General features: G+C 41.1%; 1 protein-coding gene across 4 annotated transcripts in view; it reads right to left on the bottom strand.

Annotated features, from left to right (window-relative positions):
• UNK (unk zinc finger) overlaps positions 1-9,030 on the bottom strand; it is a 36,399-nt gene extending 27,369 nt beyond the window's left edge. For 3 of the 4 annotated variants that reach the window (XM_079131928.1, XM_079131929.1, XM_079131926.1), the window contains exon 1: positions 8,868-9,030. In XM_079131928.1, coding sequence (XP_078988054.1) covers positions 8,868-8,971 — 104 coding nt within the window. In that variant the 5' untranslated portion in view covers positions 8,972-9,030. Of the gene's footprint in view, positions 1-269; positions 376-8,867 lie in introns of all 4 variants that reach the window. The other variant, XM_079131927.1, reaches the window with a different exon arrangement.
• Positions 9,031-13,538: the final 4,508 nt, after the last annotated feature.

The raw sequence follows: 13,538 nt of genomic DNA on the forward strand, positions 1-13,538 counted from the left end.
GTCAACATAGGATACATATCCATTACATAAGATGACTCAGTCAATCTAATAGAGGCTCTGCAAAAACTGGAGCCTGAAGTGAGACTCAAGTGGACGTGCACTCCGAGACACAAAGTTAACTCACAAGCACCTTGTGAAATGACTACTTTGGTATTTTGGTCTACACACAGCCGAAAAAGCCATGTGATTAAGGACACTGAAGGAGGAAGCAATGCAACTGAAAATAGTGACCTGGGCCTGGTTCGAAAATTGGTAAGAAGAGTACTTACACCATGCTGTGTGCCAGGCACTGTTTTAAGCACTTTATATGTATTAACTGAATACTGAATCCTCTTAAAAATCCCATGGACAGGTACTGTTGCCATTCTCAGGAAACTGAAACACAAAGAAGTAGAAAGCTACTTGCCTAAAGTCCACAGCTAATAAGTGGCAGAGTTGAGCCTCACACCAGGGAGCATGACCCTGGAGCCAGTTCTCTTAACCACCATGCTGGTTGTTAACTAAGTTTTTCTTAATAGAGCTAAAGGAAAACAATAGTGGTAGCAAATAAGTACCAGTGGCTCTATAGAATGTATTTAATATGCCAAGGAGAGTTTTTGGAAGGCCATAATTACAATACCACAAGTTACTAAAATAAAAACAAATATTAACTTTAACATGCTCCATTGGCTAATTAACATATATTTTATTCATTATAAAGTACTTTCAATTCAATAGTAAAATATAAGTCAGTTTGTTTTCAAGAAGGGAATACAAATACCGGTCTCTATATTATGTTTAAATAGATTTGATTCATACAAAACCTAAACCATCAGGCCATCAGGTACTGACAGCTCTTAAATAAAAAGTGACATCAAAAAGATATTAAGGGGCTGGGGAGATAGCTCCGTTGGTAGAGTGCTTGCCTCGTAAGCACAAAGCCCTGGGTTCAAATCCCCAGCACCACAAAAAAAAAAAAAAAAAAAAAAAAAAAAAAAAAAAAGATTAAATATCTTTTTAAGACATCAAATAGACATTAAAAAGATTCTTACCAAAATTCTCTTTCTCTTCAGGTGGGGTAATTTTATAAGTAGGGCAAAATTTTACAGGAAGTTGGGATCTGAGCCACCCCTGCTTGTTAGAAGTCATTGTTAGGACTGATGGTAGCCATATGGTATTTCAAATACAGAAAACAAGTAAATCAACTTCTAAACGTGAAAAGCAAACTGATGTGAAGAATAAGGAAAGGGAAGAAACATTTCAATAAGCTCAGACATGACAGGATGATACTGCCATAGGCCTTAGTATCTTCTTTATCTCCTAAACAAACTGAGCCACTAACAGGAAAAAGATCACCTCAAAGAGAATGCTATGCGACTTTTAAGTCGCTAGACTCCTTTCCATCTTCGCCTCCTCCTCAGCTCTTGATACTGCTGTCAAATTCTATAAACTGGCAAAGAAAAAAGGATGAAAGTTGAGGGATTTTATAGAGAATTAATAAAAAAGTTTGCTGTGATTACTAGAGCTAATGTATTATAGCCAGTAACATTACCTTAAATGCTTAAAACACATGGTCTGAAGTTAAAAGAAATGTCCATGTGAGCCTTAAAACAATCATCCCAGAAGCTAAAGGGCTCTATCACATTTTTGCAGTACAGCAATTTTCTCTTCCACCTCCCACCCACCTTGGGAAGTAACCCCAATACATTTTGTAAAAGCAGTGGAAAAAATCTGCTTTTTCCTTGTAATGGCTGTCAATTAAGAGACAATTTAAAATACAACTATCAACAACTAGTAGTCTCAAATGCAAATGTACTGTGAGTATACACTTATCTCAAAAGCCTCTCCAAAGACTTACAACACGAAGTCATTCACCTAGAATGAATACACAGGAACATAGCCTTTGGGACTGGGAAAAGAACACCAAGGGGCTTTTGCAAATTGCAGGCTTTCCCACACTGAACAAATGCAATTAAGCCTGGGCAACAGGTCACATGCTTGAGGTAGTAGAAACTCATGTACTGATTCTGTTTTGAACTTTTCAAGAAACTGCAATATAATTCATACAATTCATGAATGCACCATCAAGTGTATATTTTGGTGATTTACTGAAAATCACCAAGCTATGTAATTATCATCACTATCCAATTCCAGAACGTTTCTATCACCCTCAAATTCCATGCCTTTTATCTCATGCATGATTTTACCCAAATTTTCTACTCATATGGTTCTGTTACCCAGGAAGGTATTTTAAGACGACTGGCTGGGGCAAGTCTATATAGAGTAAGAAAACAAAAAAGCTACAATGTACAGAAACATACTAAACCCAAATTCTTAGCATTTTTAGCAATTAGGCAGAGAAATTTACATTCAACCTCCATCTTCACATAACACACGAGTGTACCCCAAATACATCCAAGATATTAAAAGAAAGGAAGATAATCTACTAAGATTAGTCATAACGTCCAAAGTTGCAATTTCAAACTTTAGAAGATGCATAACAGAATGCAAGAATACAAATAATCCAATCAACAAATGGGCTAAGGAAATGAACAGACATTTCACAGAAGATCTACAAGCAATCAACAGATATATGAAAAAATGTTCAACATCTCTAGTAATAAAATAAATGCTAATAAAAACTACCCTAAGATTCCATCTCACACCAATTAGAATGGTGATTATCAAGAATACAAGCAACAACAGGTGTTGGCAAGGATGTGGGGAAAAAGGTACACTATACATTGCTGGTGGGGCTGCAAATTAGCAGCCACTCTGGAAAGCAGTGTGGAGATTCCTCAGAAAGCTTGGAATGGAACCACCATTTGACCCAGCTATCCCACTCCTTGGCCTATACTCAAAGGACTTAAAATCAGCATACTACAGAGACGCAGCCACATCAATGTTCACAGTTGCTCAATTCACAATAGACAGATTGTGGAACCAACCTAGATGTCCTTCAATTGATGAATGGATAAAGAAACTGTGGTGTGTGTGTGTGTGTGTGTGTGTGTATACACACACAATGGAATATTACTCAGCCATAAAGAATAATAAAATTATGGCACTTGCAGGCAAATGGATGAAATTGGAGAATATCATGCTAAGTGAGATAAGCCAATCTCAAAAAACCAAAGGATGAAATGATCTCGCTGATAAGCGGATGATGACACATGATGGGGGGTGGGAGGGGGGGCAAGAATGGAGGAAGGAGGGAGTATATAGGGGGAAAAGAAGGGTGGGAGGGGTTTGGGGAAGGAAAAAAAAAAAGAAGATGCATAACGGATAGTGGGGAAAACCTCCTGTAGTATCAAGCACAGCTGGATTAAGAAACAACAACAAAACAAAAACCTTAATCATTAAGCAAATATTGCCCAGTTTAGGAAAATAATCATAGATCAGTCCGCTATTTAAGGTTGCTTTAAATGAAACCTTATTTTCACTACTCTTCTGATCTAGCATCTCTCCTATGAAAAAATAACCTTTAGGCAAAGGTCTGGCAGGATGCCTGCAGATGCGTGTTATTCAGGCTGCTGCAGGGCTCTAATAATCTAGTGTGCTCATGGCTTCTAAGACACACAGGAAGGAGACCTCACCTTCAGTCATCAGGGTGTTGGAAGCGGGAGGTAGTAGGTCCACGAGGGTGTCTTGCTTTTGTGCACTTATCTGGGGTGCTATTTCCAGAGGAGCTCCTTTATAGATTGTGCCCAAGATGGATTTCTAAGATGCTCTCAAGTTGTCCAGCTGCCCTCACCAATAAGTCACAGTCTTTGTAGGATGATAGAAACCACCAGTCAAAGCAGATGCATATGGGTTGTGGGGAAGCCTTCTTTAGTATCTAACATAGCTGGATTAAAACAAAAAAACTTAACCATTAAGCAAATCTTGACTTTAATTATTAATTTAGATTATAGCAAGTATCAACTAGGTGTTTAGAGTCTATCCTCAGCATGGGCACTTTAATACTTATTAACAGGGATTTTGTGAGCGTGAATGAAGGACACAATGAGCCCTTAAGTTTTGTTCACTAAGGAATTTGTTTTATTTAATAAATGAGTCAATAAGATCCAGAAAGGTTTATTGGAAATTTAGCTCATTCTCTCTGAGGGTACTAAGTAACACTTCCAGTGACTTCTGTTGTACAACAAGTTGTACTCCAGAATATATTTACAATTTTACTGCAATTTGCAATAATGACTTAAATACATGTTCATTTCCCGGATTTTCCAAAACACAATCAGATGCAATCAGTGAAGTTCATGACATTTATGTAATGTGTAAACTAACAGAACAGCCTCAAAAAAGTTTTCTGTGGAATTACTACTATGTTATCTTCCTTTAATGATGCCCGGGAAACTAATTCTAAATTAAAATGAGATCTAGACAGTATGAAGCATTTATCACCTCTCTTCTACGAGAAATCACCCAGTGGCTAGAAAATGCTAACAAACCTTCACTAAACTAGAAGTGTCTTTCCCTTAAACATGAGAGCATTAAGAAGTCAGAATCAACTGCAGCTGAAGAATCCAAACATATTTATCTTTGAGGCATACTTCCTCTTATAGGGCCAAAACAATGAGGAAAGAAAACTAAATGTTTACGTGAATTTTCGATTGGATACTTTTTGGGGGAAGTTCCAGGGATTGAACCCAGAGGCACTTAACCACTAAGCCATATCACCAGCCTTTTTATTTTTAATTAAGAGACAGAGTCTTACTGAGTTGCTCAGGGCCTTGCTAAATTGCTGAGGCTGGCTTTCAACTTGTGATCCTCCTGCCTCAACCTCCTGAACTGCTGGGATTACAGGTGTGCATCACCGCTCCCGGCTCTCAACCATACACTTTTTTAATTTCTATTTTTTTTAATTGTAGATGGACACACTATCTTTATTTTATTTATTCATCTTTTACTGGGTGCTGAAAACTGAACCCAGTGCCTCACACATGCTAGGCGAGCATTCCACCACTGAGACACAACCCCAGCCCAATCATACACTTTTAATGATCTATTTATTACAAGAAAAAACTTAAAGTTAGCTAAACGTTAAATACATCCTGGGATGTAACTGCTACAACACTTCTCAATCTTAACTGTTTTCATAAAACTCTTCTAATGTACAAAATGGTCTTGCTAGTTTAAAATCAGTCTTTGTCAAATAAAAAGACAGATTACCGAGTAAAAGAAGGTCATATGGTTCTCGTACTGAAAGAATATTAATACACATACATTATAATTTTACTTAGTTCTAATCAAATACTTGGAACTGTACAGATTAAATTCTGATATAACTATTTTCTATAAGGACTTGACTCCTCAAATCTAAACAATTGTATACTACACCAATTTGCTGAAAGGATCATTTCAGTTTTCCTTAATGCAATATTATTCAAAAGTTTAGGGAAGGCCAGGCTTGGTGGCACATGCCTGTAAGCCCAGCAGCAAGGGAGGCTTAGGCAGGAGGAGCATGAGTTCAAAGTCAGCCTCTTCAAAGGTGAGGAGCTAAGCAACTTAGTGAAACCCTGTCTCAAAATAAAATACAAAAGAGGGCTGGGGATGTGGCTCAGTGGTTGAGTGCCCCTGAGTTCAATTCCCCCATAAAAAAAAGTTTAGGCAAAAATAGCTAACAAAATAATTATCCTTCAAATACGTTACAAATAATCCTCTTGACTTGGAACTTGGAGGACACAAAAATAAAGGACAATAAGTACAAACCTACAGACAGGCAATTTTTTTTTTTGGGGGGAGGGGGGTGGTGTTGAATCCAGCGGCGCTTTACCACTAAACTACATTCCCAGTCCTTCTCTTTAATTTTTTTTTTCTTTTAGCTGTTGATGAACACTTATTTATTTATATGTGGTGCTGGAAATCGAACCCAGTGCCTCACCCATGCTAGGCCAAGTGCTCTGCCACTGGGCCACAACCCCAAGCCCTTTATTTTATTTATTTATTTATTTTTTTTTGAGACAGGATCTTGTCAAGTTGCTGAGGCTGGCCTCAAACTTGTGATCCTCTGTCTCAACATCCCAAGTGGCTGGAATCACAGGCCTGCATCACTACACTTGGTAGAAAGCAATTTTTGCTTTTGGTAAGATTCACTATTAGCCAGATTGTCATTATGATTAATGAGACTCAATTTCAATGCAAGTTACTCTGGATTATTACAAAACTATAGCAGTTACATAGTTCTAAGTATCAGGAATAAAAATACACCAAATTAGGGGTTGAGGATGTAGCTCAAGCAGGAGGCCCTGGGTTCAAACCCCAAGTGGTAGAGTACTTGTCTAGCCCATGGGAGATCCTGGGTTCAATCACCAGCATGGAAAAATATTACATCAAATTAATTAATGTATAAGAAAATTTTAAAAGGCAACAAAATTTTGATAGGTAAAAAATTCAGATAGGCAATGTGGGGCACATCTATAATCCCAGGTACTTGGGTTGAGGCAGGAGGATCCTAAGTTCAAGGCCAGCTTGGGCAACATAGTGAGAATCTGTCTCAAAATAAAATTTTAAAAATTTGGGGATTTCACTTAGAGGTAGAATGCTCCTTGGTTCAAATCCCAGGACAGCAATAAATAAATTAAAAAAATAAAAAATAAGGGTCTACATGTATTCAATAATTGGATCAATGCAACAGATAAGGCCATATTGAGATTGAAACAAATGCTAGAAATTCATGCTCCAAGGGAGAATGGAAAAAATGCAGGGCAACTCAGAATTTTATAACAAATACTGAAATAGAAATAAAAATGTTCCTGTCCCCTGTGGCCACTAAGGAAACAACCTGAGTTCACCTTAATAAAAAAGTCAAAGCCAGCAAGTGTACTTGTGCCACAATCTGTGACAACTCAGACCTGGATGACGGCATAAAATTACTGAATGTTCATAAGTCTACCAGGAAAGACAACATTTTTTTCCCACATGATTTTTGGAGATAAACACACAGGGGCTGGGGATATAGCTCAGTTGGTAGAGTGCTTGCCTTGCAAGCACAAGGCCCAGGGTTCAATCCCCAGCACCACAAAAAAAAAAAAAAAAAAAAAAAAAAAAAATACAGAGCCAGGATACAGCTCAGTGGTACAATGTCTTCATAGCATGTGCAAAGTCTTCAATCCCTAGCACTGACATTAAAAAAACAAACAAAACAAAAACCAAAGAGCTAGTAATACCTACAACCTCCACTATCTAATCAAGTCAAGAAGCTTGGGCATTTCATCTACTCCTGTTGCTTTACTAAGACACCTAAAAAACATTACTACCTACCCCTCAAAGAATGGAAAGACAGATTTCAAACAAATGAAAATCAAGAGAACAAAGACTCAGTTATTGACATTTATACAGCTGTCGATAACAATTTAATCTGTTAATTCCAAGTAATCAGGCAAACATTCTAATATAGATTCCATGATATGCTCAATGAGAACACAACATAAAAACACAAGTTGCTGAAACCAAGGCCTACATTATTCAAAATATGTTTGGTAATTCACAAAAAAACACAATCTGAGCAACCAGAGATTATAAAGAAGTTCCCATTATGTGAAGTTTGCAAACTTGCAAATCAAGATACTGTCATATGACATCAAATAGTAGGTATTCTCCAAGGTAAGACCATCTCGTCAAACGCAATGGATGGAGCAGGAACTCCAGGAAGAAAGGACTAGCAGGGCTGGGGATGTAGCTCACTGGCAGAGCCAGGCCTTGGGTTCCATTCGCAGCACCACAAAAAGTAAACAAATATGACAGACCAGCAAAACCATGGTCATATCAGAAAAGTTATAGTTGTGTTACACTGTGTCAAGAGGCTTAGATGATTTCAGTCAACACCAGAGAATCCCACCAAGAAACGGATTCACTTCTACGACAGACGTTGCCTGATCCCAGAACAGTTTCCCAAAGGGTCCTCCTTCTGGCAAGCAGGAGCTCCTCCTGTCCACTTTTCGTTCTCTCTACTCCCAACAGATGCTTCCTTGCCCTTGGTTCACTGAACAACTTGTTACCTGACCCCTCAGGTTCCAAAACCTTCAGCAGTGAGGGTGGCCTGGTCTCCTAAACACGCACATCCCTCAGGGGCGCACGGGGAAAAGCGTTTTGCACAACAGGAGAAACCGCTTCTTATTCTCCCTTTCTCCTCCCACAGCACCTAGCACTTATGTGCCTCGAAAGGAAATGAAGACCGGGACCTACACGTAGCCTCACGCAGATTTCAGGGGCTTTTTCATCCTACCAACCTTTCAGTGTCAGCAACTGGGACTCCACTGCCACATTTGGGGGGGCCCTGCGGTCATATTTGGCAGCCACCACCCTTGGGGTCCCTGGCTGAGGCTGGATCAGGATAACCTGCAAAAGGTGATTCCGCCTTTGCGTGTTTTTCTCAGCCAACTGTTCTAAGTAAGATCAAGCAAGGGTGCTCCTCATGGACAGGCCTTCGGGACACAAAAGGCCTCCTGTGCACGTCGCACGGAGCCTCCTGACAGGACTTCACGCAAACCGGCGTCCGCAGGCGGCTCTAGGGCTGGACCCTACGGAACTCGTCTTGGTGGTGCTGTGGCCTTCTAACCGCCCCGAAGGGTGCTGGGACTGTGGTTTTATGGTCTGAGCAACAGTCAGGCCTCGAAGGCCAGGCCAGAGAAGTGTGCACTCCGCATCCCGAGGGCCCGCCTTCCCCACTCGGCCGCTGGGACCGAGTTTCCCGCCCCACGGCTCGACCAGAGGTTGGTGGCAGTTGGAGGCAGTTGGGACCGGCCCCAGCAGGTTGGAACCGGTCTGGGCCGGGCCGGAGGAGGAAGGGGGGAGGGAGAGGCCGCCTCGCGCTCTCCCTGCGCGCGTGACTCACGCTGGCCGCTGACGTCAGGCGTGCGCGCGCGGCGGGGGGGGGCTCTACGTACGTGTAGTGCTGCGGTTTCTCGGGCTGTGCCTGCAGCACCTGAGCGGTAGCGGCCGGGGGCGCCGAGGAAGCTGCGGAGCCGCCGGGCCCGGGGCCCTTCGACATGGTCCTGTCTTCCTGCCTCTTCGCCGCTCCCCTTTTATTATTCAGTCTGCGCGGTCCGCGCCGAGGACCCAGTGCGCCTGCGTCGCGCCACGGGAACGTGAAGACCCCCCGCACAGCAGCAGGGGTTGCTGGGAGTTGTGGTTTTTCTCTCGGCCGAAATTTTACCGTCAGCAGAGGGTTGCTGCCGAAGCAGGGGACTACAATACCCAGGGGTCCATGCGGACGGTGTCCCGGATGCTGAGGCCCCGCGATGGCTTCTGGGAATTGCAGTCCGCTCGCGGATCTCACCAGCACGCTATCAGTTTCTTTGGGGAGCCCTTCTTTGAAACTGGAACCCCGGGAGTAGAAGGGGCCAAGAGACTTAAGCGAAACCGTTCCAAGTGTAACTCCACTGCCAACGATGCAGTAATTACCCTGCTGCCATACTTAATACAGTTTGGGTATGGTTCTAATGCCGGCTTAGAGCAGTGCCTCTAAGCAGGGCTTGAGACTGTCGGTTCTTAGCGCTAGGCCTTTGTACTGCATCACCTGGAGTCTGCCAACGTTTTTCTCGTCCCTGCGGCGGGACTAACCTGAGAGGCATGAAAGAAGGACTGCCTGCTAGAAGTCAGCTTGAGAAAACTTTGCTAAAGAAGAGCTATACTATACAAAACAGCGCCTTTGCCGAGGTGCTTCATTAACATTTACCATCACTGAAACCTGGAACGCCACCACTTAGATCCTTTCTCAACTCGACACCTGGCCCGACCAATTTGTTTCCAGTATATTAAGGGCCAAGGACGAATTCGGTCTCCGTCTAGAATAGTCTTGGGTACTCTGGCAAGTTGCACGGGTTTTGAGAATCTTCAGAGTCCAGAGGAAGAGCTTGGGTTTGAGTAGGGGGTACAAGTTATACTCCACTCTAGTTCCCTTCTCTGGACCACAGCCTTTTTATTTGGAAAAGTATTGTCTCCTCCCTGTCTTCTACCAGTCAGGCAAAATAATTCACTTTATAAGATAAACCAGTCTCCGGAGACCTGGGCATCGGATGTAAGGTTTACAATGTTCTTCATAGATACTAACACTTGTGGCTTAACTTTGTTTACCATGTTGAATCTATTTCAAATCCATTGTTTTTAAGACTAATTTACATTTTTTTCGATGAGATGCCAACTAATGATTACCCCATTATAAAAAAAAATCAGAATATCATAGGGGGCGGAAGGGAATGATAAATAGGAAAATTATTAGTGTTAAAGAATGATACATACTTTAATTCTGAATAACCTCACATCCAAAGCCAAATTGTCAGTTTACAGAGTTGAGAGACTGGCCAAATCAATTGTGTAGCCACTAGGGTCTTTTCAAGATGACAGAATTCCAAAATGATGAAAACTGTGTTTTGCCTCAATCTTATGATTAAATCCAAGTAATCGTAATTAGTTTATATATTATCCCTAAAATTCCCAGGTATGCTGTGTCCGCAGAAATACAGTTCACCCACTGGATTTTAAAGTAATAGATATACACCAAGAGTTTCAGATTATGTCTAAGTACTGGTAGAATTAAAAGATGATGTCATCCAAATTGCTTAATTTACAAAAGAGGAAACCGAAACCCAGAGAGGTTGAGTAACTTACTCAGCAAGTCAGTGACAGAATAAGAGCTAGGACTGTAGCCTGCACACTGCATCACATTTACTACTGTTTTTTGTTTGCTGGAGATACTGGGCTTACAACTCTGGACCTCACCTTGACCATAGGCAAAGATTCTACACTGAGCCACACCCGCAGCCCCATTTGCTATTGTTTTGATTGTACTGTGTAGACCTTTTTAGTTCTAAATTTTCTGCATTGCTTTTCCTTCTCTGTACCAACTTAAGAAAAACAAAACCTGTATGACTACTGTTTCCACTAACCATACTTAAATAGATGAATGTACATCTGTACTTTGTTTCTCCTAGAACAGATTTTAGTTTCTAATAATTAGCAAAATTGGGGAAAAAAAAAACAATGGACTGTCCCTCCCCTTGACAGAATGGAAATAACAGGGCTCTGGATCTCTAGAAAAACCAGGGAACCCAAAGCCGGGGATCACTTTAGGGGCTCATTCTTCCTCTAGGCCACATGAGCCATCAAAAAAAGATGACAAGTTATTTTTCTGGTTGCATCACAGAACATTTGACAGCCTCCTACTTGGGTCCACCCAATAGCCCCATTTCCTGGCTTATCACAGGTTCTGAGAAGAAAGTAAGAGCCTCCATCTTAATTTTTCAGTATGGCATAATAAAATTCTGTAATTTTCCCCTCTAACCTAAACTTTGAGCAGAAGGAGAAGTTAAAGTTGGTTAAATTATCACATGGGGGTGCTGAGGTGTATGTCAGTGGTAGAGCACTTGCCAACGTATATCAGGTTCTGTTTTTGATCAGCAACACACACAACCACATACACAAAAATAATTATTATAAATGCTTAGGTATGTACCATGGTTAAATATATATTGTGCATATTAAGGTTAAGAGGACTGATGCCAGGCTGGGTGCCATGGCACGTGCCTTTAATTCCAGTGACCTGGGAGATTGAGGTAAAAGGTTCACAAGTTTGAGGCCAGCCTCAGCAATTTAATAAGAACATCAGCAACTCAGCAAGACCCTGTATCAAAATAAAAAAGTGAGGGGCTGGGGAGATAGCTCAGTTGGTAGAGTGCTTGCCTTGCAAGCTCAAGGCCCTGGGTTCAATCCCCAGCACCGCAAAAATAAATAAATAAATGAATAAATAAATAAATAAATGGAAATAAAAAAGTGAAAAGGACTGGGAATATAACTCAGTTGTAATGTGCCCCTGGATTTAATCCCCAGTTCAGGTGTGTGGGGGGGTGGGGTGGGGATGAAGAGGACTGAAAAGCTGGACACAGTGGCTGCACGTCTATAATCCCAGCAGCTCAGGAGGCAGGGCTGGGGATGTGGTCAATGAGTGCCCCGGAGTTCAATCCCAGTACCCTCCCCCACCAAAAAAAAAAAAAAAAAAAGACTGAAAAAATGAGAGGAATTTGGTAGCAGAGACTGGACTAAAGATGTTCCTGTTATAGCTTTTACAAATTGTACAATTTTCCTTTGTTGTGGAGCTATTTGTTCTTAGGTGCAGTAATTCAGTTGAAATCTCTATGCAGCTGGTTCTGCTTTTTTATGTTTGATATTGGGGATTGAACCTAGGACTGCTCAACAACTGAGCTGTGTGTCCTGATTCAATTTTTTTCTTTTACAATTTTTTTTTTTTTTTTTTTTTTTTTTTGGTGCTGGGGTTTGAACCCTGGGTTCCTTTACCTTTGAGCTACAATCAAGCTACATCCCAGCCCTTTTATTTTGAGACAGTCTCAGTAAGTTTTTTAGGGTCTCCCTAAATTGCTGAGGCTGGCCCTCAAACTTGTGATTCTTCTGCCTCAGTCTCCTGAGCTGCTAGGATTACAAGAATGCACATCCGTGCCCAGCTTTTTCCTTTAATTTTGAGACTGTCTGGCTAAATTGTCCAGGCTGGCATTGAGCTTCTGATACTCCTGGTGCATTCGCCACCCAAGTAGAAGGGATGATAGGTGTGTGCCACCATGCTGGCAACTTTTTATTTACTTCATTATTTTAGTACTGAAGCTTGAACCCAGGGGCGCTCTACTACTGAGCTACATCCCTATCCTTTTTTATTTTTTATCTTGACACAGGGTTTCCTTTAATTGCCAAGGCTGGCCTGAAATTAGAAGGTCCTTCTATCTCAGCCTCCAGAGTTGCTGGGATTACAGGTATGTGCCTCCACCCCGACCAGCAGCACTCTTTGTTTTAATAATCTTAAATAGTTGATGAATCAGAGTCAGAGCTATGGAGTAAAATGCCTGAAGCTCTATTTCAGTTTTCTGGGCTTTGCGTGACTGGTCTTAACCTTAAGCCAGGTTTGGTATTTTATATATTTGCCTTTGGAGAACTGAGTATTGCAATCTATTCAAAACATTTAGGCAGAGGTAGAGATTAGCATTTTTACACATTTGTTATGCTTTTCTTAGAAGTAATGTCTACCAGGCATATCATTAAACACAAGATCACATATTTAGTTATCTTTGTTTATTCATTATTGACATGCCAATTCTCTAATGGGACTATTTCCCTCCTGTTAGTCATTTCGTGCAGGGAAATATGTTGCCAAATTGGTCATTCTTCTTGTCACAAAATCTTTTATGACAGCCTAAGTTAAGCAAGACAATACTTTTAACATCATTTATTGTTATTTGTTTCTTTGTTTCTATTACCCATCACTGCCCCACCAAACTGAAGAACTGCTTGTTGGTTAAAAATGTACTTGCATGAGCCCGGGGTGATGGCTCATGCCTGTAAACCCAGGGAATATGGAGGCTGAAGCATGAGGATCATAAGTTCGAGGTCAGCCTCAGCAATTTGGCAAGACCCTAGAACAGCTTAGTAAGCCCGTCTAAACAATAAAAAAAAAAAATTTAAAAGAATTAAAAGGGCTTGGGGATGTAACTCAGCTGTAAAAGGCCTCTGGGTTAGGTTAAATTCCCAGTACAAAAAAAAAAAAAAAAAAAAAG

The sequence above is a fragment of the Sciurus vulgaris genome, assembly GCF_902686455.1.
Source record: "Sciurus vulgaris genome assembly, chromosome: 3".
In the NCBI taxonomy this organism is placed as follows: domain Eukaryota; kingdom Metazoa; phylum Chordata; class Mammalia; order Rodentia; family Sciuridae; genus Sciurus; species Sciurus vulgaris.